The following is a 25,219-nucleotide window of genomic DNA, read 5'->3' as shown; positions in this document are numbered from 1 at the left end:
CCACAGGACCCTGAGCCCCAGGGTGTCCCCCGGTGGCCAGCACTGCCCGTCCTGCCAGTCCCGGGTCCTGTCCACGTCCAGCCCAGGCGGCGTCATCCCAGCGGCCGGCTCCGGGCGGCCCTCCCCTCGCTCAGGGACCCCCCGTTGCCATCCCTGCACAGGGCCAGCCGGGTCTGGGGCTGACCTCCGGCTTCCCCGTGCCCCCACCCTCTGCCCCCTCCGTCTAGGTGGTGGGTGCCCTCCGCACCCCTCCCCCCCCACCCTCCCCAGTGCAGCCTCTGGCAGTCGTGTGGCTGGGGGCGTCTGGGCCCCCATGGGAGGGGGCCGGGCTTTAGGATGTGGGCTTTCCCAGGGCGGGGCCCGGTTTGCAGGCTGAATGGAGAGGTGATGGGGCTTCTGGGGCCACAGCCCCCCTGCAGGGGGCGGCCCAGGTGCATGCACACGGGGACACGCACGCATGCACACACACACACACGCACACAGCTGGGCTCCCGTGTGCCGGGAGAGCCCGGAAGGCACGGCTTCCTCCCCCGCTCCCTCCCCCCGTCCTGGGGACCAAGGACTGCCCTTCCCGTCCCTGGGTTTTACGGACGAGCTCAGAAACCACACAGAGACCAGGACTTGCAAAATGCTGCACGTGTATTTCCGGAACGCTGGCCGCTCCCGAGGCCCAGGCGGAGCCGAGGTGGGGCTCTGCCTCCCGGCAGCTGGCCAGCAGCCGATGGCGGGTCCAGGTGACCGGCACGGACGGGGCCCCACGCGACACTGACGTCTGGGGGGGCGTGGCTGGACCCGCGGCCAAAGGAGCCCCTGCCCACCCACCCGGGCGCCGGACAGGGAAGGGGGCTGGACGGTGCATCGGGGCTCGGACCCCCAGCCCGCGGCTCAGGCTGCTGCCTGGGAGGCTGGACCTCGGTGAACAGGGACGAAGGGGGGTCTGTCGGGAGGGGCGGCCCATCAGGCTGTGGGCGAGGCCCGGGCCCTGCGGCCCCAGCGCCGGCGAGCGGTGTCCTGGCTCCGCGGGGGCCCCTCGGTGCGGCCCTGGCCGAAGTCCCCGCCGCCGCGGGGGTCGCACTGCAGGCCGGCGCAGCCGCACTCCTCCACCTGGGTGTAGCTGAAGGCCCAGCGGGAGCCGTCCTCGCAGCGCAGGGTCACGTTCCGGGTCGAGGCCCGCAGCTCCCGGCAGCAGCCGCAGCTGCGTTCCATCACGCCGGCCGCCAGGGAGAACCTGCAGGCGGGGCCGCTCAGCCACTCAGCGCCCGGGGCCACCCTGCCGCCCCCTTCTCCCCTCAGGCCACCGCCGAGGCCGGTCATTCCGAACAGGCCCAGGGCCTCAGCCGCACGGCCAGCCCAGCCTCAGCCCAGGGAGACCCCCGCTGGCCCCTTCCCACCCAGGGCGCTCCGGGGCTGAGCCGCTGCTCCCCTGCCTGTCCCGCCCCTTGTCTGGGAACACTGCAGCCCGTGCTGCGCGGGAGCCCACAGGCGGGAGGCTGGGGGGCTCACGTACACGGAGGTGGTGTCCCCGCAGTTGCCCTTGCAGTAGGCCAGGAGCACAGGCCCCTCGGAGCTGCAGCCCTGCACGCGGATGACCTCCGACTTGTGGTAGACAGCACAGGTCGACCCTGGGGAGGGGCGCGGGAGGCGGTGGGGGCGTGGTCAGGATTGGCCAGGTGCTCCCCAGGCCCCCACCCCACCCCCCAGACACGCCCACTCACTGTTCTGGATTTGGGGTTCAGGACAGAAGCGGCAGCAGCCATCCTCACTCAGCCGAGCCTGGTCCTGAGCCAACAAGGTGGGGGGGTGCCGTTAGTGCTGGAGCAGCCCACCCGGAAGACGCAGCGGCCAGGCTCCGGCTGGGGCAAGGCTGGGCGGGGCCCTGGGGACTCACCGCCGGGCAGGTGAGCGAGGGGCATGTCTTCTTCGTGGTCACCACCACGAGCCCGTCCTGGTGCTTGTCACACTGGTGGGTCACACAGCGGTTCCCGGAGTCCGACCAGGACTCACCGGCCTGCAGGGGTCCGGGCCGGCAGGTGAGTCCTTCCCCAAGAGCAGGGGTGGGGGCCGCCTCCACCTGTCTGCCCCCACCCTGCAGCTCCCGGAGGAGCCCCCCTCCCCGCACTCGCCGGCCTCGGCCAGGAGCACGCCCTGCAGTGACGTGAGGTCTCTCTGGGGCCCTGGCCCTGCCCACGGGGACCCCGCCCACTCAGCCCCATCACTGTCCCCACAAGGCCGCCCCTGCAGGCTGAGGAGGTCCTGGCCCGAGCCTGGCGTCCCTGGGGCCCCTGGGTTGCCTTTGCCCCCAGCCGGTCAGTGGGCAGCAGTGTGCTGCCCGGCCTGGGACTCCCGCACGGGCCCCGCCGGCAGCACTCACGTGGAAGAGGTGGGCAGAGCCGTCGCTGGCGTTCATGACGCAGGCCACCTGCACGCAGGACCCGCAGCAGCGCCCGCTCTGCGCCCGGTACTCGAAGCCCTGGGGGAGGGGCGGACGTGCGCCTGAGCCCTGCAGGCACTGCGTGGGGGGCTTGGGCGTGGGGGGGCCTCGGGCGTGGGGGGACGCTCACCATGGGGCAGTGGGTGCTGCAGGTCTCCGTCTCACAGCTGATCGTGAAGGCGTCCGCCGGGGGCCCGCTGGGCACCTCGCAGCGGCAGGTCTGGCAGAGGCTTGAGGAGACCACGGCGCCGGGCTGGGGGGTCGGGGCGGCCAGCGTCAGCCAGTGGGCACCACACCGGCCCAGGCAGCCCCTCCACGCCTGGGGGACCTTCCCACCCCCCACTCCGTGACCCTCGGGGGCTCCATCTCAGGGGCACAGCCTCTGGGGGGGTCGCATCTCCGGGGTCCCGGCTGGGAGACACCGAGGTGGGGGGCCTTGTCATGTTCAGACCCCAGCGGGGTCCTGACCCTCAGCCCGTCCTCACCTGGTACAAGGTGCCGTTCACGCTGCAGACGGTCCAGCCTGCGTGGGAGGAGCAGAGGCCTGCAGACCCGCCCCCGGTGTCCGCCGCCCCCGCCCTCACCCCCTCCGCCCCGCCCCCCCCCGTGCCCCAGTCCCACTGCCCGGCCTCCTGCGCACAGACACTGCCCAGCTCCCCGAGTGGCCCGTCCCAGCTGCACCCTGAGTGAGCGAGGCCGGGTCCCCAGGGCCGCCCGGCAGGACACTCACCGCATTTCTGGCTCGGGCAGCAGGCCCCGTCCTCACGGTGCACGGTCTGGAGGGCGCCCTCGGGGCAGCCCGCGAGCGGGGGGCAGTGGCTGGCGTTGCACGCTGTGGTGGGGAGGGAGGGGGCACATGGAGAGGTCCTCAGGCCTGAGCGTTGTGCCCAGGAGTCTCCAGGGGGCGCTGGCCACCCCCCAGGGTGGGGCTCCCAGTCGGCCCGGTACACCCACCCGAGTCGCCGATGAGGCCGCGGCAGGGGTGGGGGCCGCCCTGTCCTCCTCGGTCGCGTCCCCAGCTGCCAGCCCCAAGGTGACGTGCGTGTGGGCCTTGGCAGGTGTGAGGGCAGCGGCCCGCCCCCCCTGCCCCCATCCCGGGACTCACCGCAGGTGTACTGGGGGCAGCACTGGCCGGCCTGGGGGGCCGCGGGCACAGGCACAAAGCCGGGCTCCGGGCAGGCGGGGGGCAGGGGGCAGGGCTGGCGCCGGCAGCTCAGGATCCAGGTGCCACTCTCGCAGGTGCACTCCTGGCAGTCGAAGGTGACCGTGCGGCCCACCTGCAAGGGGGACACGGGGAGCCCGGCCCCGCGTCACTTGCCCATCCCGGAGGCAGCTCCGGAGGCTGGGACGCAGGGGAGCCTGAGGGAAGGGGCTTTAACAGGGTGGGAGGTCACCCTGGCCGGTGTGGTTCAGCGGATTGGGTGCCGGCCTGCAGACCAAAGGGGCGCCGGTTCGATTCCCAGTCAGGGCGCATGTCTGGGTTGTGGGCCAGGTCCCCAGCAGGGGGCGCACGAGAAGCAACCACACATGGATGTTTCTCTCCCTCCCTTCCCCTCTCTCTAAAAATAAATAAATAAAATCTTTAAAAACAATTGGGGGGGGCCTGTGGCCCCCAGGGGCCAGGAGAAGTGTGGGCAGGGGGCTCTGTGGGTGAGCAGCCCCTGACTTCATTGTGTTGGCAGAGCAGGAGGGGGTCCCCGTACAGGGCCGGGGCTCCTGGGCGCCCGCGCCGGCTCTGCTGGGACAGCCGTGCCCCTGTCCCCAGGCGGAGAGGCAGCCCCGTGGCCCAGAGTAACACACTCACCTCCACAGGCTCCCCTCTGGGCCCCAGGCACCCTGGAGGGACAGAGGCCAAGGTCACTGCTGGGCAGCCACGGCCCACCCGGCCTTCAGGCCAGGGCCGTGGGCCCAGCAGCCACAAAAAGCCCGTTCGGGCGGAAGGCCCCCCCCCCCCGCCAGCCCGCCGCGGGGACGTACTGGGGCAGCCTGCAGGCACGCAGACTTCCGTGCTTGCGCTGAAAAGCATCATGTCCTCCGGGCAGAAGCAGCCTTCCGTGATGGGGCTGATGTCCTGGAGGGCCCTGCAGGGGCGCAGAGGGTCAGCCTGGCCCCTGTGCCCTCTGGGGCAGGGGGAGGCCACCCTGGGGGCTCTGGGGTGACGGGAGGGAGGGGCAGGCACGTACACGAGGCTGGCGCTGCCGCCGCCCCCGTAGCAGTAGGAGGGGTTGGAGGGGCCGCAGGGCCGGTACTCCTTGTCGGCAGGGCAGGTGAAGGCTGCAGGAGAGAGAAGCCGCCCCTGAGGGAGGGCTCTAGCCAGGGGGCGACGCCCAGGCCGCGCCCCACCCCCCAGCTTGGGCCCCTGCAGCCAGGAAGCCCTCCTGTCCGTCCCAGAGCCAGCGGGCCCTGCCCTGGGGTCCACCCTCTTCCTCCCGCCAGGAAGCCCGCCCCTGCTGCTGCCGGGAGGGAGGCGGCCACTCACGGCAGGTGTGGTTGGTCCGGCCCCTCCAGTCGATGCACACGCCCTGGGCCGCGCACAGCGAGGCGTACAGCTCCAGGCCGGAGCACGCCACGTCCCGCTCGGTCATGTGGCACTGGTCGAACTCACAGCCTTCGTAGTACGGCCTCGGGGGGATGGCGGCGTGGCACGGCTCGAAGACGCTGCAGCACAGGGACACACGGCGTCCTGGGGCGGCCCCGCACCAGCCGGTGGCCCAGGCGTCCCCCATGGAGGGACCCAGCCGCTGAGCCCACCCAAGGACCCCACGCCCGGGAGCCTGGACCATCTGGCGGAGGCAGGGCCCTGTCTCTCCACCCACTGGGCTCCCACTGGGCGCCCCGCACCCTCCCAGCCTGGTGAGGATGGCTGTGCCCAGGCCCCCGCCAGGGCTGCAGCAGAGCCGCCTCCCCGCCTCCCCACCTCCCCTCACCCGGCACCCCCGGAACCTCACTCGCTCAGAATCAGCTGGCACACGGGCGAGGGCGGACAGGGGGCGGGCGGGGTCGTGGGCCCGCCTGCGGGGGGCGTCGGGGGCGGCCCGAGGCAGGACGGCTGGTCGGGGTTGGTCACCTTCCAGTGCCAGGACATGTCGGAGCAGGAGGCCACCACCGCCCCCCCGGGGAGACGGCACTCGTCCTTTGGGTTGTCCGTGCAGGTGCCTGGGGTGGGGGCGGGAGTTGGGCGGCTGGGACGGACGGCGGTGTCCCCGGGCTGCGCTCCATGGGTCCCCTGACCCCCGGTGCTTCCCTCCCCCAGGAAGCTGGGCCCTGGGGCCGTTCCCATGAAGGGCGGACAGGTGTGGGCCTTGGGCGTCCCTGTAGGCCCAGGGCTCCAGCCCCCCCACCCCCACCCAGGGCCTCGCCAAGGCCGGTCCTCCTCCCACTGGACTCCCAAGGTGACATTTGGTGACCAGGGACGGGGCGGACTCACCGCACTGCCCCTCGGTGTTGTTGGCGAACTTGCTGAAGGGCACCTCCACGGAGAAGATCAGGCCGCTGAACATGACCTGGACGCCGATCTCCCGGATGCTCACGTACATCTTGATGCCGATCTGGGACACCGCGATGCCGCCCCTCCCGAAGCCCGGCGGGACCACCTTGCCGTTGAAGATGATCTAGACGCGGCGGCACGCCGGGAGCAAACACGAGGCCTGGCCGTCAGCCGCCGCTCGCGCGCCCCGCCCACCCTGTGCAGCCCGGGCCGGGGGCGCCCCACCTCATTGGTCATCACCCCGCGGACGGGCCTGCGGGTCAGCACGACGCGGTCCTGCCGGTACTCGACGATGATGGACTGCGGGCAGGACAGCCCGTCCTCGGAGTCGCAGAAGTAGTTGTCGATGAGCACGCGGAAGTGGCCGTACACGGGCACGATCTGCTGCACCAGCACGTAGGTGCAGTTGTCCAGGAAGGTGTAGTAGGTGCCGTCAAAGGTGATGTAGTGCGGGTCGCCCCAGCCGCTGCACACGCCTGTGGGCGCGAGAAGGGCTCACGCGGGCCCGCCCCCAGTCTCCCGCCCCGCCCCGCCCCGCCCGGCCCCGCCCCTCATCAGCGTCTGCGCAGAATCCTACGCTGCACCAGGCGGCTGTGCCCGCTGCAGGGAGGTCCTTCGGCCATCCTACCCGAGCCCCGCCCCCAGCCGGGCCCCGCCCCCGCCAGGCCCCGCCCCGCCCCACCCTCCCGCTCACACTGGCACTGGTAGTGCTGGCAGCAGCCGTCCTCATCCGCCACCTTCAGGGCAGGGTAGCCGTTGGCGCAGGTGGGCTCCTGCACCTGAGGGCACGGGCGCGGCTGCACGGTGATGACGTTGTTGCCCTCGCAGGTGGCCTGAGAGCAGTTGGGCATGGCCCAGGTCTCCCCTCTCTGTGGAAGCAAAGACAGCTGGGGGCGCCGCCCACCGCCCGTCCGGGGACCCCCCCTCAGAGCCCCCCCCCCGGCGGTGAAGCTGTGACCCCACACACCCGTTGTGGCATCGACCACGCACGGTGGTCCCCTGTCGCCCGCAACCAGGAGAGTCTCAGCTCCAGCCCCACTCTCCCGGCTGCCAGGCCACACCGCAGGGTCCCGCCTGCAAAGCCCAGTAGTCACTGAAGCCAGGGCCTATTGGGAGGAGGCTGGGGTCCCCGGCTAGCCCTGGGGCCCCAACGAAAGGCAGAAAGGGGATGTTACCGTTCTTGGGGGGACTGCACTGGGACATCCGTGTGTGGTGACAGGCACGGGGGCCGAAGGGGAGGAGCCAGGCGTCGAGGTCGCCGGCTGCGGCGTGGGCGTGAGCGGCGCTGCGCTGGTGGGGCAGGCGTGGTCAGTCTGCCGCACCAGGTGGCAGTCCAGGCTGCACACAGCGTAGTAGCAGTGGCCAGCGAGGTCGGCCTCCTGGTATATAATGGACCCTGCATGGCAAGGGGACAGGTGTCAGCAGCCCGGGGACCTCCCTGCCACATGTCGACCAAATGAGCCCTCCTGGTGTCTATGGTACTGCTACAATCGGAGACAGACACCCTCCCCTTCCACCGCCCCGCCCCGGAGGAAGGGGCGCCCAGAAGGGTGAAAGGACCCCCACGACCACGCACACGCCACCCACCGGCAGGGTAGAGCTTGTCGGACACGCTGCAGTAGCACGTAGTGGGGGGTGGAGCCGGCGAACTGAGGGTGGTCACTGCAGGGACCCTGGGGGTCCGCTCCGAGGTGCGCAGGGACGTCACAGGTGAAGTCGTATAGGGGGTCACAGAGGTCACAGGGCAGCCTTCTCGGGGCTCACAGCACAGCACGCGGATCTCGTAGTTGAGGCACATCTGGAAGGGGCCCCCCTGGTCCCGGTTGCGGCACACCAGGCCCACGTCGGGGCTGCACCGCACCACCTGGCCCACACTCTGGATGCTGACCTCGGGGTGGTTCTCGGCGCGGCACTCCAGCTGAGTGACGTCCTCTGGCCTGCGGCAGACCCTCTCCCCACTCCTGACGATGTTGCTGTAGGTTTCCAGGTCCCCTCCGTGGGGCCCTGGGGACGGGTAGTCCACGTCGAACCACTTGGTCCACCTGCACCGTGGCTGGCAGGAGGTGGTCCCAGGTGTGGAGTGGGTGGTAGCGGGTGCAGGAGCCGAGGTTGTCCTGGGTCCTGGCACAGGGGTTGTGCTGGTTTCTGGCACAGGGGTTGTCCTGGGTTGGGGCACAGGGGTTGTCCTGGGTTCTGGCACAGGTCTTGTCTTAGGTTCTGGCACAGGTGTTGTCCTGGGTCCTGGCACAGGGGTTGTGCTGGTTTGGGGCACAGGTGTTGTCCTGGGTCCTGGCACAGGTGTTGTCCTGGGTTCTGGCACAGGTGTTGTCCTGGGTCCTGGCACAGGGGTTGTGGTGGTTTCTGGCACAGGGGTTGTCCTGGGTTCTGGCACAGGGGTTGTCCTGGGTCCTGGCACAGGGGTTGTGGTGGTTTGGGGCACAGGGGTTGTCTTCGGTTCTGGCACAGGGGTGGTCCTGGGTCCTGGCACAGGTGTTGTCCTGGGTCCTGGCACAGGGGTTGTGCTGGTTTGGGGCACAGGGGTTGTCTTGGGTTCTGGCACAGGGGTTGTCCTGGGTCCTGGCACAGGTGTTGTCCTGGGTTCTGGAACAGGGGTTGTGGTGGTTTCTGGCACAGGAGTTGTGCTGGGTTCTGGCACAGGGGTTGTGCTGGTTTGGGGCACAGGTGTTGTCCTGGGTCCTGGCACAGGGGTTGTGGTGGTTTGGGGCACAGGGGTTGTCTTGGGTTCTGGCACAGGGGTGGTCCTGGGTCCTGGCACAGGTGTTGTCCTGGGTCCTGGCACAGGTGTTGTCCTGGGTCCTGGCACAGGGGTTGTGGTGGTTTCTGGCACAGGGGTTGTCCTGGGTTCTGGCACAGGGGTTGTCCTGGGTCCTGGCACAGGGGTTGTGGTGGTTTGGGGGCACAGGGGTTGTCTTGGGTTCTGGCACAGGGTGTTGTCCTGGGTCCTGGCACAGGTGTTGTCCTGGGTCCTGGCACAGGGGTTGTCCTGGGTCCTGGCACAGGGGTTGTGGTGGTTTCTGGCACAGGGGTTGTGGTGGTTTCTGGCACAGGGGTTGTCCTGGGTTCTGGAACAGGGGTTGTCCTGGGTCCTGGCACAGGTGTTGTCCTGGGTTCTGGCACAGGGGTTGTGGTGGTTTCTGGCACAGGTGTTGTCCTGGGTCCTGGCACAGGGGTTGTGCTGGTTTGGGGCACAGGTGTTGTCCTGGGTTCTGGCACAGGGGTTGTCTTGGGTTCTGGCACAGGGGTTGTCCTGGGTTCTGGCACAGGGGTTGTCCTGGGTTCTGGGACAGGGGTTGTGGTGGTTTCTGGCACAGGAGTTGTCCTGGGTTCTGGCACAGGGGTTGTGCTGGTTTGGGGCACAGGTGTTGTCCTGGGTTCTGGCACAGGGGTTGTGCTGGTTTGGGGCACAGGAGTTGTCCTGGGTTGTGGCACAGGGGTTGTGCTGGTTTGGGGCACAGGGTGTTGTCCTGGGTTCTGGCACAGGGTGTTGTCCTGGGTTCTGGCACAGGAGTTGTCCTGGGTTGTGGCACAGGGGTTGTGCTGGTTTGGGGCACAGGGGTTGTGCTGGGTTCTGGCACAGGGGTTGTGCTGGGTTCTGGCACAGGGGTTGTCCTGGGTTCTGGCACAGGGGTTGTCCTGGTTGTGACCACGTGGGAAGTGGTCTCAGTTGTACTAGACACGCTCACACTTGGGGTGCTCGGCACCGTGACTGGTTGGTAGGTGGGGCAGCCTTCTCGGGGCTCACAGCACAGCACGCGGATCTCGTAGTTGAGGCACATCTGGAAGGGGCCCCCCTGGTCCCGGTTGCGGCACACCAGGCCCACGTCGGGGCTGCACCGCACCACCTGGCCCACACTCTCGATGCTGACCTCGGGGTGGTTCTCGGCGCGGCACTGCAGCTGAGTGACGTCCTCTGGCCTGCGGCAGACCCTCTCCCCACTGCTGACGATGTTGCTGTAGGTTTCCAGGTCCCCTCCGTGGGGCCCTGGGGTCGGGTAGTCCACGTCGAACCACTTGGTCCACCTGCACCGTGGCTGGCAGGAGGTGGTCCCAGGTGTGGAGTGGGTGGTAGCGGGTGCAGGAGCCGAGGTTGTCCTGGGTCCTGGCACAGGGGTTGTGCTGGTTTCTGGCACAGGTGTTGTCCTGGGTTCTGGCACAGGGGTTGTGGTGGTTTCTGGCACAGGGTCTTGTCTTAGGGTTCTGGGCACAGGTGTTGTCCTGGGTCCTGGCACAGGGGTTGTGGTGGTTTCTGGCACAGGGGTTGTCCTGGGTCCTGGCACAGGGGTTGTGGTGGTTTCTGGCACAGGAGTTGTCCTGGGTTGTGGCACAGGGGTTGTGGTGGTTTCTGGCACAGGTCTTGTCTTAGGTTCTGGCACAGGGGTTGTGGTGGTTTCTGGCACAGGGGTTGTCCTGGGTTCTGGCACAGGGGTTGTCCTGGGTTGTGGCACAGGGGTTGTGGTGGTTTCTGGCACAGGTCTTGTCTTAGGTTCTGGCACAGGGGTTGTGGTGGTTTCTGGCACAGGTGTTGTCCTGGGTCCTGGTACAGAGGTTGTGGTGGTTTGGGGCACAGGGGTTGTCCTGGGTTCGGGCACAGGGGTTGTCCTGGGTTCGGGCACAGGGGTTGTGCTGGTTTCTGGCACAGGGGTTGTGGTGGTTTCTGGCACAGGGGTTGTCCTGGGTTCTGGCACAGGGGTTGTCCTGGGTCCTGGCACAGGGGTTGTGCTGGTTTCTGGCACAGGGGTTGTCCTGGTTGTGACCACGTGGGAAGTGGTCTCAGTTGTACTAGACACGCTCACACTTGGGGTGCTCGGCACCGTGACTGGTTGGTAGGTGGGGGCAGCCTTCTCGGGGCTCACAGCACAGCACGCGGATCTCGTAGTTGAGGCACATCTGGAAGGGGCCCTCCTGGTCCCGGTTGCGGCACACCAGGCCCACGTCGGGGCTGCACCGCACCACCTGGCCCACACTCTCGATGCTGACCTCGGGGTGGTTCTCGGCGCGGCACTGCAGCTGAGTGACGTCCTCTGGCCTGCGGCAGATCCTCTCCCCACTGCTGACGATGTTGCTGTAGGTTTCCAGGTCCCCTCCGTGGGGCCCTGGGGACGGGTAGTCCACGTCGAACCACTTGGTCCACCTGCACCGTGGCTGGCAGGAGGTGGCCCCGGGTGCTGTGACGTGTGTGCTGGCGGTGACTGTGGCTGCTGAGCTGGCACTCCTGTGCTGTGTGGAGGCCCCCCGAGTTCCCGTGGTCGGAGGGGCCTCTGACCGGGTTCTGGCTTCGTGTGGAGTCGAGCGCGTGGCCTCTGAGGTCAGCGGGGTGGTCGTTTCTCTGCACACGTCCACCCACTGGCAGCACTGGATGCGGATCTCGTAGTTGTAGCAGATGGGGGGCAGCTGGTCGCGGTTCCGGCACACCAGGCCCACGCTGCTGTTGCAGAGCACGACCTGCCCCAGGTCTGCCAGCGGTGTGCGCGGGAAGCTCACTGCCCGGCACTCCACCCGGCGGGGCCTCTCACAGAACTTATAGCCCTTGGATCTCAGGTTCTGAAAGGTGTCGAAATCTCCACCCTCAATACTGGCCTCGGGGTAGCTGCCATCGATCCAGCCAGTCCAGCTGCAGAACTCCTGCATGCAGGCGATCTGGCTGGGCTCCGGCGGGACGCTGGAGCCCGAGGGTGGCGTCCTAGCGGCTGCGGAAGCGGGCACTGTGCTGGGGGTGGAGGGGGTCATTCTCGCAGGTGTGGGGGTGCTGGGGGCCGGGTCGCTGGAGGTGGGGCAGGCCCGGGGGGTGCAGCACAAGACCCTGATCTGGTAGTTGCTGCAGAGCCCTGAAACCTGGTCCCTGTTGTAGCAGGTCAGCCCCACCGTCGGCGTGCACTCCACGCGGGGCCCCGGGGCCCGGAGCGACGCCTCGGGGGCGTCCTCCGCGCGGCACTCCACCGCCTTCGGCGCTCGGCAGACGGGGTACCCGTGGGCCCGCAGGTTGTCCAGCGTGTCGAAGTCCCCGCTGTCGATGCCCCGTCCGGGTCGGCTGACGTCCAGCCATGGTGACCACTGGCAGTCCTCCCCGCAGCTGGGGTGGGGGCTGACAGAGGCCGCCGAGGGCTGCGGCCTGGGGGACGTGCCTGGGGCCGTGGGCGGGGCTCTGCTCGGAGTGCCTGTGGGCACCGGGCTCGTGGCGGGGCCGGGGCGCGTGCCAGGCTGGCCTGGGGAGCTCGTGGCTACGGGCAGAAGAGAAGGCAGAGGGGCCGGGTGTCAGGGGCCGGCCCTCACTGGGGGCCTCCGGGGCCTGCACGTTGACGCTGTCCCTGCCCCCCGTCTGTCCGCGGCTTGGGGGCTTTGCCACATCAGTCTGCCCGCCTGTCTTTCTGATGGCGCCCAGGCCCCAGATGCGCCCCACACACGGCTGCTGGGGCACAGCCTTGAACACATGGGCAAGCGGGTCCCGTGTGTTCAATCCGTGGGAGGGAAGCTCCCACGCATACCCGGAGTGGAATCTGGATGTGTGGCTCTGACAGCCAGAATTCCGGGGACTCTTTTCTCTTGGGGGGACCTCTGAGAAGTCCCTGGGATGCCCCCAGAGTCGGGGGAAGCCCACGGGGTGAGGCGGCAGAACCCCAGGTGCACCCCTCCCAGCCAGCCTGGTGCCTCTGCTGGCAGCCGCTGCCCGGGGCACACCAGACCCGCCAGGGAGACCCAGGGGGCCGCCTCAACTGCAGGGTGGCTGCTCTCGGCTCACTCCTGGGCACCCCCCCATCTGGGCGCCCCCCCATCCGTTCTCAGGGGGAGGGGCAGCCCTGCGTGGCCCCAGCGTGTCTGCCTACCAGTGGGCGGCGTGGAGAAGGAGAAGGTGGTGGTGGGGGCGGGGGTGCTGGGGCCGCAGGGGTGGACTCTCCTCTCGATGGTGTCGTTGGCCCCGCAGCGGGCGGAGATGCAGCCCCCCGTGCCGTCCGTCGTGTGGTAGATGACGTCCCCCGGACGGAAGTGGCGCCCGCCATAGGTGCAGACACAGGCTGTGGGGAACAGGGCGGCTGGGCACGTCAGGGGCCAGGGGCGCAGGAGGCACCCCGAGGCCCCGAACCCAAAGAGGGCCCCCGGCGCTCACCCTCGGCGTCGTAGGTGCACCGCACGCCGCTCTCGGTGCAGACGCTGCGGCAGGAGGAGGAAGGGGAGTCTGGTTTGCGGGGCGTCCGGGCGGGGGTGGAGGGCGAGGCAGGCGGGAGCCACCCCGCAGGGGTGCCCTGGGGAGCCTGCGGTCACACCTTCCCCATCCGTGACCAGTGAGCCCGCGCTCATGATGGCTTCCTCTCTGGGACAGCGTCTGGGGTCCCGGAGGCTCAGGCTCCGCCCCCGGCCCCACCCCGCCCCTTCCAGGCTCAGGCTCCGCCCCCGGCCCCACCCCGCCCCTTCCAGGCCCCACCCCGTCCGGCAACCCGGAGGCCCTTCAGGAAACCCAGGCCACAGATACCCCTCCTGGCGCCCCCCCCCCCCGCCCCGGAGGTGGCAGTGGGAGCTGGCCCAGGCGAATGCCCCCGAGCTCCTGGCTCCCGCCGTGGAGTCGCTCACCAGGAGTAGCAGTTCTTGTCCGAGGGCACCGCCGCGCCCGGCCGGTACGACTTGCCCTGGACCTGGCAGGGCGGCGGCGGGGGTGGGGACGGGCACGCGGCCACACACTGCATGTTGTCCTCATCGAAGATGGGGGCCTCCGCGGGGCACCTGGGATAGCAGCCTGCGGGCGGAGGGGCCTGAGTCCCAGCCGGACGCACTGCCGTTCGCCTCGCCCCCACGGCCACCCCCCCCCCGCTCCCCCCAGCCCTGGGCCCCCGCCACGCCCCAGGGAGTGCCAGGAAGCACCCGCACAGGCGCCTGGAGCGGTCAGGAAGAGCTCAGCCCGCCACGGGTCCCCGGGCCCCAGGACAGCCCACCTTCCAGGCCCTGGGTGTCGTGCAGGCAGCGTCCACTGGGGTTCCGGCAGGTGCGCAGGCAGGGCGCCCCGCAGGGCTGGTAGTGCCACTCGCACTGGCCCTCGGGGTTGTAGTAGTCGCAGAACAGGGCTGGGGGGGGGGGCAAGGACATGCTCAGCGGGCCGCCCCACCCCACAGCAGCCCCAGGGAAGCGCCCTGGAGGGGCAGGCCGGGCCCCAAACGCTGCAGGTTCCCATAAACCCCGATCCTTCACCAAGTCTTGTGGGCTGTCCCCCCCTCCCCCTAACTCTGCCGTGGAGCCAGAATTCTGGGGCTCAGGCGGGCAGCTGGGCAGTTGGCTGGCTCAGGGTCCGGCCGCAGCAGCTCCCCAGCCACGCCGCCCTCTGGCCAGACCCTCTGTGCTGGACGGGGTGGGCGTGGGGCTCTGCGGACCCTTCAGTTCCAGAAAGTTCCACCACACCTGCCATGTCTCCACCAGCAACGTACCCCTTCCTTCTCCTTTCAAAGCCGCCCCGCCCACCCCTCCCCCCGTGGGAGAGCGAGGGCACTCACGGCAGACGTCCGGGGTGCGCCAGGACACGCACACGCCCACCTCGCGGCAGGCCTGGGCGTAGGCGGCCACGGCCGTGCAGAAGCACTCGCAGTCGCCGCCCGAGTCGCAGGCGCACGCGTCGCTCACGCAGGCCTCGTAGTACTTGGTGGGGTCGACCTGCGTGGGGTATGGGCCTCAGATTCCGGGGCCCCATCCCCGTGGGCTCTTGGGGGACCGGGCCTGCCTCGTGCGTGGGGCTTAGGGGCAGCGGACGTGTGGTCCCGCATGGCTGGTCCTCAGGGGTGGCCCCGCCCCGGCCAGGCAACTCCGCCCCCGGTCGTCCCCCCCCCGCCCCCCCCCGCAGCGTCCTGCGTACGTGGGCGTGGCAGGCCTGGAAGACGGCGCCGTTGAGGACGCTGCACTGCTTCTGCGCCCAGGACTTGCGGTAGGGGTTGGCGGTGCAGGGGTCCCTGGGCGCCGGGGCGTCCGGGCAGGACGGGGAGAACTTCCAGCTGTTGCCGAACTCCAGGGCGTCGCCCGCCACGGACTGGCTCCGCGTGGTGAAGTCGTTGAGGGCGTTGTCGTCGAAGTTCCCGCACAGCCCGCAGACCCTCCCCTGCGGACGCGGAGACAGGCGGGCACGTGGGGCGGGGCTGCAGGGGGCAGCCTGGCTGGGGGGGCGGGGTGAGCGCCGGCCGCCCGTGCTGTGCCCCGGCCTCTCCTGGAGGAGGCAGGAGGCGGGGTGCGGGCGGGGCAGGGCCAGGCGCGCCGTGTGAGGCTCGGTGGGGGCCTTTCGGGTGCGGACTGGGGTGCTGACCCGGGACCGTGCTTGGGTGTGGCCTTTGGCGGAAACAGGGTCTCCGCTGAGAAGCAATAAAGAGGAAGGCATCCTGGATCGGGCGGGCGGGTCTAGCCGCTGGTGTCCTTCTGGGACGAGGACGTGAGCACAGAGACACACGCGGTGACAAGTTACGTGGTCACGGGGACACAGGTTGGGGTGGTGCAGCCACCAGCCCGGGGCGCCAGTGGCCCGAGAAGCTGGAAGGGGCCGGAAGGAGTGTCCGGGGAGCCAGCCCTGTGGCCCGGGGACTGGACTTCGGGGTCCAGACGGTGTGTCAGGGGTGTCCCGGCAGCCACAGGACCCTGACACCACAGCACAGCGCCTCCTGCTGGCCTCCTCCCTGCAAGCAGTCCGGGCCACCCCCTCCTCCCTCTAGTCCCTGCCTGTCTCCCGTGTCTTCATCTCTCTGCCTCTCTGTATCTCTCCGTCTCTCTGTGTCTCTGCCTCTCTGTCCTTCTCCCCAGCCCCACACCCCCGGCAGCCCCCTGTGGTCTGGGGCGAGGGCAGTGGTCAGCAGCGGGTGGGGGTGGGTGGGTGTGGAGCCTCACCTTGAACTCGGGGCTGAGTCTGAGGAAGATGCTGGTCTTCTTGTCCCACAGCAGCACCAGGCCGGCCTCGGTGTCCACCACCAGGTAGATGCCCACCTGGCGGATGGCGTAGGGCGCCTCCTGGCCCGAGGCCTTCTGGATCACCTCCACTTTCCCCTCGCTCAGCTTCAGCTCGTAGCTCTGCGCAGGGAGGGGGTCCCTCAGAGCCTGGGACCCCAGGCTGCCCCCCGAGAGGGTCCGCCGGCCCCCCACTCACCCCCAGGAAGATCTTGATGGCCTTGGAGCAGGTGGTCCCCGTGGTGCCGCAGGGGACGTTCTCGGTGACAACGCGGAAGGCGTCCTGGGAGCTGTCGTTCCCGCCACAGTGGTCCTGTGGGGACAAGGCGGCCGCTCACCTTCCCGGGAGGAGGCCCGGCAGGCCGAGGCGGGGGGCGCTGTGGGACCTCCGGGGGGCGGGGGCCGCGGTGACCGCACCTGCACCAGCGTGTACTCGCAGTTCCCGCTGAAGCTGTAGCGCTGCCCGTCGAAGGTGAGGTAGTGGCCGTCCCCGTACACGGCGCAGGTGGCCAGGCAGGGCTCGTCCGTGCACTGCCACATCCGGTCCTGACAGGTGCTGCGGGCAGGGGCGCCGGTCAGGCCCGACTCCGGCGGGCGGGGCGGGGCGGGGGCACGGTGCCCTCCCAGAGGCTCCGAGGGGGCCCTCCGGGCACTGACCGGGGCCCGGTCTCAGGCCTGAGGCCTTGCCAGCTGGGGCGCAGCACCCACGGCAGGAGCCCCCCCCAATGGGGCCCCCCAGAATGCCACGTACCAGGTGTTGCAGCCCACCCGGATGGTCTGGCCGGCCCGGTAGCTGGCCTCGTTGTGCACGCAGGGGCAGTCGGCCGCAGCGATGCAGCCACCCTCGCCGTCGGCCACCAGCCCGTCGGGACACACGCAGCCGGGCACGCACTGGGGGCTGTACTGGGGGCGGACAGACACCTCAGTGGACGGGGCCTGCGCCCGGCCGGGTGGCCTCTGGGGGGGCCCAGGGACAGCAGGCCCAACGGGCTCTCAGGCAGGGGCCTCCACAGGGGCCCAGGAGGGGCCAGCGGGCCTGGGGTGGCCGGTGGTCAGCGGGGGCGTGGGGGTCGCGGGTCACTCACACAGTCCATGTCCAGGGTGTGGCAGCTCTTCTGGCAGCCGGCCCCGGTGGCGCCGGCCGAGGCGTTGCGGCAGTCGGCGTAGACCATGGGTGGGGAGCAGACTGCGGGCGGAGGGGGCCGTTCAGGGCCGCCCCTCCCAGCCCGCTCTGAGGGACACGCCGCTGCCCACTCCACCGTGTGTTTCCCTTCGCCCCAGCCTGCACGTGTGCATGTGTGCATGCATGTGTGTTCAGCATGTGCACGTGTGGTGGTGCATGCACGGCATGTGTGTTTGTGCACCTGTGTGTGCCCACAGCCCCCCCCCCTGCACTCCCCTCACTGAGCCCAGAGGGCAGAGGCTGCGGAATAGAGACGCTGATAGCCACCCCCACCCCCACACGGACTCGAGGGGCGACACAGGGAAAAAACTGAGGCCCCCTCCTTCCTCCCCTACCTCCCGGCTCACCTGGGTCAGGGGTGTGGCCCCCGATGCAGGTCAGTGTGCCCTTAGTGCAGGTGCTGTGGGGAGAGGGCGGTCAGAGGGGCCTGCCCCACCCACCTGCCCCGCCCACCTGCCCCGCCCGGCCTCAGGGCTCCTACCAGACAGCCCCTTGCTGGTGCACAGACTCCCCGCTGGGGATCACCGAGGCGCCGAGGTAGCAGGGACAGCTGGCAGCTGGCACACACTTGCCCTTGTCGTCCAGGAAGGTGCCGTGGGGGCAGGTGCAGCCGTCCACGGGCACGAAGCTTATGCCACAGGTGGGGTCCTCGTTGCTCAGGGCCCGGCAGGTGGGCTGGCAGGTGCTGATGTGCTCCTGGTAGGTCATCGACTTGGGACAGTTTTCCATGGGCTTCGCTGGGGGACGCGAGGAAGGGGGTGGCAGTCAGGACACAGTGGCCGTCCCAGGCCCCTGGCTGCCCGTCTGTCCCAGGCCCGCCCTCCTGGGCAGCGTCCCGGGGCTCCCGGGCCTCTGTGCAGGGGTCGGGGGCCCACGGGGGCCACCTGGCCCGCACACTCACTGCAGACGCCGGCCCTCCAGCCGCTGAGCAGCACTCCCCGGGCGGCACAGGCGTGGACGTAGGAGGCCAGGGCGGCGCACAGGCAGTCCTCGCTCCTCTCGCAGTTGCAGGTGTCGAACAGGCAGTTCTGGGGACGGGGCGGCGGGCGTCAGGGGGCGTCCCCGACACTGCCGCCCTGGACTCCTCGGGACCCTCCCTCCACAGACCCCTCGCGGAGCTGAGGCCCTCGGGCCCCGGTCTCCAGGACCTGACGCGCCCAGCCCTGCCCGGCAGCCTCAAACGCCGAAGCCCCTCCGCCACAGCTGAGTGTCAGCCGGGGGCTCTAAGGGACTCGGGCGCACGCGGTGAGGGTTCGGCTGAAGGAAGGGGGGTGAGGGAGGGAAGCCTGGAGACGGCGGCCACCGGCACCGGCCACGGTGCCGCGGACCACACTGGGCCTGCTGGCCCCCTGCAGGCGGCTGTGCGGCCAAGGGGCGGGGCAGTGCGCAGCGTTACCGAGTAGTAGGTGCCCGGGCTCACGGCGGCGTGGCACCGGGCGAAGGGGCCTTGCGGGTCGGTCAGCCGAGAGCACCAGTGCTGCGCGTACTTCTCTGTGGACAGAGGGCGGAGGGCGTCGGGGGCGGCCGGGGAACCTGCCTTTCACCCCGAACTCCCCACCTGCCACCGCGGGCAGGCCCCCAGGCTCCTGCCGGATGCCCCCAGCCTGCGGTTCCTTTTCACCTGGAACTCACCATGGCCGAAACGGACACACCCGTTGGTGAGCTGCGGGTTTACCACCTGGCGACCCCCCTCAGGACCGGGTGGACAGCTGGAGGCCTGGCCCAGGAGGCCGGCGGGCGGGCCCACGTACCGTTCTCCACGCTGAGGGCGCAGGGGTCCTCGAAGCTGTTCCGGACGTTGGGGCAGGCGGCCTGCGTCTTCCAGGTGTTGGCGAAGGCGGCGGCCGTGCCCTCCACCACACCACTGAGGGTCCGGAAGTCGTCGGCCTGGTTCTGGTTGAAGTTCCCGCAGAGACCTGGGGGCATGGGGTCAGGGAGCGCCCATGAGACCCATGAGGCCCGGCCACCAAGGGTGGGCTCCGGCACCTGGGGGGTGGGGGGGCGCAGCGCCTCTTACCGCAGGTCAGCCCCCGGAGCTCAGGCGCCAGCCTCAGAAAGACCTGCATGGTGGGCACCAGCTGCACCTCCACCTGCAGGCCCAGGTTGGTCTGGGCGATGATGAAGAAGGTCGAGGGTCTGAAGACCGTGATGTTGGCTGTGGACGAGGGGAGGGAGGGTCTCAGTGACGTCCTAGGGGTGGGGCCCCCCTGGGGCACGGGGCCGGCGCTCTCACCTGTCGAGATGGGCAGCTGCGCGTAGACCTGGTCCACAAACACCTCCCCGCCGGCCTGGACCGTGACGACCTGCAGGCAGCAGGGGCGTTGGCAGGGGGCTGGGCAGAGCTGCCGGTGCCCCCGCCTCCCCCAGAGGCTGTGAACCCTGCCCAGGAGGCCCCTGCCCTGGGAGGAGGAGCAGAGGACTCGTATCCCCAGGGCCCCATGCTCATCCCAAGCCCTCCTCCAAGGGCCAAGGATGGGGAAGTTCTTTAACCATGTAAAAGTCGATGCAATTTCACGGCTCGGAGAAGCCCCCAGCTGCTCCACGGGCGGGTGGGAGCAGGCGTGGAGGCCCTGCGGCCTGCCTGAGCGGCTTCTCTGGGGACGGTCACCGGGGAGACCCACAGAGGGGGACGCAGAGAATGAGAGAGTGGAAGGGTCCTGGGGCCCCGCCTGGCGGTGGCTGTCCACGTCTGGGCCGTGGTCCCTGGCCGCGAGGCCGCGCCCCGCTCCCTTCGCCTGGGCCCCGCACTCACCGTCCGCCCCGCGCCCAGGCTCAGGGTCAGGCTCCTCAGGCAGGTCTCGCTGTCGGTCAGCCCGCACCTGCGCAGCTCGGCCAGCACGGTGAAGGCGCTGCCGTTGCAGGGCTGCGGCAGACACGTTCCTCAGGCGCCGCCCAGCCCGCCGCCGCCCCTCCCCCTCCCCCGCCCACCCTGGAAACACTGTGGAGGGCGAGGCTCAGGGACCCGGGACACCGTCCCGGAAGCCGCACCTTGGCCAGCACGTAGCTGCAGTCCCCGTGCACCGTGTAGGGCTTCTCGTCGAACGTGGAGAAGTGGGCGCCTCCCAGCACCGAGCAGGTGCCGGGGCACGGAACCTCCCGGCAGCTCCACCGGCCTCCAGAGCAGGTGCTGAGAGCAGGGAGAGGCCCTGGGTCCCGGCCCCGCCCCCGCCTCCCCCCTCAGGCTGCCCCCCCCTCCCTGCACAGCGGGAGGCCATCCCAGGGCTCATCTGGGGGGACAGGAGCGGGGCCACCCGGGGCACATCCAGGGGAGAGGAGGGCGGGGCCTGGGGCCCTACCAGGTGCTGCAGTCTGTGGAGTAGACGGCCCCCGGGGCGTAGGTGGCGCCGTTGTGCGTACAGGGACACTGGGACACGGGGACGCAGCCCGTCTGGCTGATGTCGTCAAGCACCATCCCTGCAGAGGCGGGCGGTGTGTGTGGCAGGTGCTGGGTGGGCTGAGTCCACCGTGTGCGCGCGTGGGAGGATCGGGCCTTCCGCCCCTGGCGGCCCTGCCTCGCAGGGGCTCCTCGGACCCCGGGGCGGAGGGACACGATGGGCGGGGCCAGGGTGGAGGGCGGCAGCGCCCGCCGCCTGCGGGGGGCAGCAGTGGGGCGCAGGGCTCCGACTCACCCTCGGGGCAGAAGCAGCCGGCCACGCAGTGGTCCTCGCAGGCCTGGGAGTGCTCCAGGTTGGAGCAGGTGTCGGCGCAGGGCGAGCCGCACTCTCGGTACTGCATGTTGAGGGGGCACGTCTGGGCTGCGGGGAGGAGGGCGGGGCCCCGTCACCTGCTGCCCCTGCCTCGCGGCGGAGGCGGGACAGCGGGGCGGGGCCGTGGGGACACTCACGGCAGAGGCCCGGGCCCCGCCAGTCCAGGGGCAGCCCCCCGGCGTGGGCGCACTGGCGGGAGTACTCGGCGAGCGTGTGGCAGGCGCAGCTGGCGAGGTCGGCGGCTTCGCGGCAGAGGCAGAGGTCCTGCTGGCAGGCCTGCACGTAGCTGCTGGCGTCCACCAGGGGGCGGCAGCCCAGGAACCGCTCGCCGAGCAGCAGCTCCTCGCAGAGGCCCTGGGCGGGGCGGGGCGGGGCGGGGGCGGCTGAGTCTGGCCTCCCAAGGCTGCTGGGGTCGCCGTCTCCCCCGCCCCAACACCCCACAGCCCCGTGAGCAGGACCCCCGCGCCACCCAGGCTCGGCCACACTGGGGCTTACCAGGCCAATGGAGCAGCCCGTCGTGGGCTCCGGGTCGGGGACGGGGTCCTGACACTGCTCCGTGGGGCCGTCCATCTTCTGCAGGCTCCCGAACTCCACGGGGCTCAGCCTGACGCCTGCGGGAAGCACAGTGCCGGGTTCGGCGGGTTCCCGTGCGCCCTTGCTGCCCCCCAGAGCCTGAGGTGTCCCAGCTTCGCCGGCCTCCCCCTCCCACGCTGCCAGGCTAAACTGCAGCTCCACCGGACGTGCGGGGGTCTGAGGGGACGTGAGAAGCCTCCTGACACAGGGCTGAGGCCAGCGCACAGCCCAGAGGGTGGGGGGGGGGCCTGAGCTCCTGCCGGCCTCCGGGGCCCGGCCTCCCTGCCCAGGGCCACTGGACGCTTGGGCAGGCTGGGTCCCCCAGGGCTGGAAGCCCCTCATGGGCGGGATTCCTGGGCCCGGCAGAGGGGACCTGGGGATTGTGCAGGTTGCACAAGAGGCCACACGGCCTGGTGGCAAAGGCTGGGAGACAGAGTGGTGACAGGGTCTGACTTCAGGTGAGGGTGTGCGTCAGAGCAGCCTGGCTGCCACCAGGACCTGCCACCGCCCTCGGAGAGCATGCCCGCTGTGTGCCGGGACCACGCTGGCATGCAGGCGAGTGAGTGTGCACGCTGGAATCGCTTGGGTGTGAGTGGGTGAGTCTGGGAAGGTGTGTGCACAGCTGTGTGCGGGGGTCTGCATGCATGTGTGTGTGTGTGCACAGCTGAGTGTGTGTGTGCACAGCTGAGTGGGGGTGCAGGCGTCCCCCACGGTGGGGACACCTGATTGGGGCCCACCGTGCGGGGGTGCGGGGGTGCGGGGCCCGAGCGGCAGCAGACGGGGCGGCCGCGCCAGGGCTCACCGTGGGAGATGAGCTCATTGAAGACAGGGACGCCGTTGAAGTCCCCGCAGAGCCCGCAGGTCTGGTTGGCGAACTTGGGGTCCAGCTCGAGCTGGAACGAGAGGAGGCGTCAGACGCCCGGCCCACCGGGGACGCCCGGGGCGGAAAGGGCAGACGGGGCCTGGGCGCCGGGGCTCCCCACACTGCCCGTGGACACAAGACCTCAAGCAGGCCGGGCCTGTCCTGAGGGGGACGCCGTTCGGGGCGGGGTCTGAACTTCCCGCCTGCCCTCGCCCAGGGCCCTGCCCCTTGGGGGGTGGCGGCTGCCGGGCGGCAGGTCCCCCGCCGCCCCCGGACCCACCAGGAGGCTGTCGTCCTGGTTCCACATGAAGACCAGGCCCAGCCTGGCGGACACCTTCAGGTAGTTGGCGCTCTGCTCCAGGAGGACGCCGGACTGGCTGAAGGGCAGCTGGGTCCTGCAGAGAGGGCCCCGCTCAGGCTCGAGGGGTGTGCGAGGGCGGAGCAGCAGAGGGTCTCCATGGTCACAGGTGGGACAAGGCCACCATGCCAGGAACAGTGCCCGTGGGCGTGATAGGGACAGGCCCCGGAGCTCTGCGAGGGGACTGCTCAGGGGCAGCCAGGAGCCCAGGGGGCCGAGCGCAGGGCACACCCCGCCCGGCTCCACCCTCGGGGTGACCCCACGTCCCTCCCACGTCCCTCCCACGACCACCCGGAAACGTCCGGGGCCATCCCGGGGCCAGACTCACGGGCGGCCATTGACCAGGACGGAGCCCTTGGTCAGCTCGAGGACCACGCCGTTGAGCTTCATGGTGACCTTGCTCAGCGTGGTGGCGCTGGACTCCCCGCCGCGGCGGAGCTGCAGGTTGAAGTCCTCGTAGGCGGCCCCGCAGTGCGCGGAGAAGACGTAGTTGCAGCGGCCGGGGAAGCGGAAGACGTCGCCGTCGAAGGTCTTGTAGTGGAAGTCGCCCCAGGTGCTGCAGACCCGCCCGTTGTGGGCCGGGTTCAGGGCTGCGGGGAGAGCGCCGGCCGTGCTGAGGGCACCCCGCCCGCACCCCACGTGCCTGGACCCGAACGTGCCGCCGCCGCCGCCGGAGGGCGGGTGTCTGGGGACGTCCCGCCAGGACCCGGGGGCGCTTCCCAGCACTTGGTCCACGCCCACCCCGATGGGCCCCCCGGTCGGAGGGAGCGAGACCCTGAACACAGGGCCCTCAGTCCAGCCTTGGGGGGCGGGGGGGCGGTCTCACTCACCTCGAACCACGGCAGCCGTCTTCAGAGGCGGGAGGACGGTCGCCCCGAGGAGTGGGACGCCTGTGGGAACAGGGGTGTTGATGCACGGCCCCCCACTGCCAGACGCAGCCCCCGAGGGGTGGGGGGTCTCTGCACCCCTGGAGATGTTGCCTCCCAAACCGGTGGAGTCCTCCGGGTCCGGCCTCCCTGCCTGTCTGGCACCCATGCTTGGGCAGCAGAGGCGCAGGCCCAGCGGGCAGCTCTCCCCCGACCTTCCCTTCTGCTCGGCCACTGCCCGAGCCACCTGGCCCAGGAGGCCTTTGCATGGGGGGGGGGGGCGCCTTGCACCCAGAATCTCAACCATGCCGGAATCGGCACCATGGCTGGAGAGTCCTGCGGGAGCAGAGGTCAGGGCAGGGAGCCCCTGGGAGCTGTTGGGGGAGGTGCCCCTCACCACCCGCCTGTCCCAGAACCATGAGGACCGCCGTGCGGGTGGGCACAGAGATGCCCAGATGGGCCACCTGCCAGCCCTGCCTCCAGCCGGAGGACACAGGTGCAGCTCAGTGACGGGGACCGACAGGGAGCCTGGGCGACGGGAGAGCTCAGCGGGCCCGCCGGCCCCGTCTGCAGCACGATGAGGAGACAGCAAGTGGCCGGCAGGTGCCCGACCGCTCTGTGTATGTGGGGGGGGTCCCCTAGCCCCCGAGTCCTGGCCCCTCGGTGGGGCCAGCTAGGGGGCACCCACGGTGAGCGGCCCCTCAGGGACCGCCAGCGGGGGCAGCTCTGACAGGCGGGGCAGACTCACCGCTGGGTGCCCAGGGGATGGTAGGGACTGGGCGCTGCCCCTCGCCAGGCTCCGAGGGTCTGTGCAGGGCCCCGCCTGCGGGAAGAGGACCGGCAGGGCCTGAGCAGGGGCAGGCGGCCCTTGGAGGGGCCGGGGTCTGCCCCCTGCGTGGCGCTGCGGGTGCTGGGAGTGTCGGCCAGGCCCGTGGCCGAGCCACGACCCTCCTCAAGCATCCCCTCAGTGGGGCCCACGAGCATCTGGGCGGTCCCCGGCCCCACCCTGCTTTCTTCAGGGCCACCCAATCATTCAAAATGAGGGTCCACCACGGGCCGGGCCCTGGTGTCCCAGCTCGGAACAAGGGACAACACGGGTTCGGGCAGCCGCCACCCAGGGCCGCGCAGCCTCTGAGGGGCCGCTGGGTGAAAGGCAGGGCTCCCGGCAGCTTGTCAGGAGGCCACCAGGGCTCTGCAGGAACACCTGGAGCAGGTTGGGGACCTGGGGCCCCAGAGTTGGGGGGGGCTTTCTCTGAATGGGGTGCTGAGGGCCACTGAGCGGGGGCCCAGGCACAGGAGGCCAGGGCAGGGCCGAGGGATGGCTGTGTGGGCCCCAAGGACGCCCTGAGAACCCTGAGGCGGACCTCTGGGGCCTCGGAGATGGGCCAGCCCAGCAGGGGAGGCGCCAGGCCCAGCCCCAGGACCCTGGAGGCGAGGACAGGGTCAGGGGCCGAGAGCTGTGAGCAGCAGAGTTGGTCGAGACCTGTGGGCCAGGGACTGCCCACTGCGGGGGGTGGGATGCAGCTCCCCCTCAGGCCCCTGCAGCCCCGCAGCCCCACCCCCACCCCCACCCCAGGAGCGGGAAACGGGGGGCAGCTGGAGCCAGACCAGGGCTGCCCTGGACTCAGAGGGGCAGGGGCCCTGCGGCCAGCGAGAGGAGCCGGCAGAAGGAGCCTCACCTGGGTGCTGGGCGCAGGCCAGGGCCAGGGCCAGGGCCCAGAGAGTAGCCACCTCCCTGTGGCCGACCCCCATGGTGCGGAGGAAGGGGAGAAGCCCAGCGGCTGCCTCTGAGGAGGGACCCGAGTCGGCAGGAGGCTTTTGTAGCCCCAGA

General features: G+C 70.4%; 1 protein-coding gene across 1 annotated transcript; it reads right to left on the bottom strand.

The window, feature by feature from the left end:
• Window positions 1-621: 621 nt before the first annotated feature.
• On the bottom strand, window positions 622-25,219 carry MUC5AC (mucin 5AC, oligomeric mucus/gel-forming). Its single transcript, XM_045820976.1, is given in 51 exon segments — window positions 622-1,228; window positions 1,508-1,622; window positions 1,716-1,779; window positions 1,889-2,008; window positions 2,372-2,470; window positions 2,562-2,684; window positions 2,917-2,954; window positions 3,162-3,263; window positions 3,537-3,708; window positions 4,236-4,267; window positions 4,409-4,512; window positions 4,615-4,705; window positions 4,911-5,089; window positions 5,380-5,587; window positions 5,859-6,042; window positions 6,144-6,394; window positions 6,613-6,787; window positions 7,094-7,314; window positions 7,506-8,050; window positions 10,269-10,769; window positions 10,771-12,157; window positions 12,761-12,949; window positions 13,042-13,085; window positions 13,503-13,665; window positions 13,862-13,990; window positions 14,414-14,570; window positions 14,770-15,009; window positions 15,783-15,962; window positions 16,039-16,152; window positions 16,257-16,395; window positions 16,591-16,742; window positions 16,925-17,025; window positions 17,370-17,422; window positions 17,504-17,759; window positions 17,924-18,050; window positions 18,419-18,513; window positions 18,774-18,938; window positions 19,040-19,177; window positions 19,256-19,325; window positions 19,775-19,885; window positions 20,011-20,149; window positions 20,319-20,436; window positions 20,652-20,777; window positions 20,867-21,083; window positions 21,225-21,340; window positions 22,105-22,195; window positions 22,445-22,559; window positions 22,851-23,112; window positions 23,353-23,412; window positions 24,137-24,211; window positions 25,068-25,219. Coding segments are annotated over 51 exon segments (8,997 nt in total). The 5' UTR covers window positions 25,141-25,219; the 3' UTR covers window positions 622-957.

Source organism: Phyllostomus hastatus, unplaced genomic scaffold (assembly GCF_019186645.2).
Source record: "Phyllostomus hastatus isolate PE091 unplaced genomic scaffold, TTU_PhHast_1.1 phas_scaffold_443, whole genome shotgun sequence".
Taxonomy (NCBI): domain Eukaryota; kingdom Metazoa; phylum Chordata; class Mammalia; order Chiroptera; family Phyllostomidae; genus Phyllostomus; species Phyllostomus hastatus.
The sequence above is the reverse complement of the archived record's forward strand: the minus strand, read 5'-3'. Positions and strand labels throughout refer to the sequence as shown.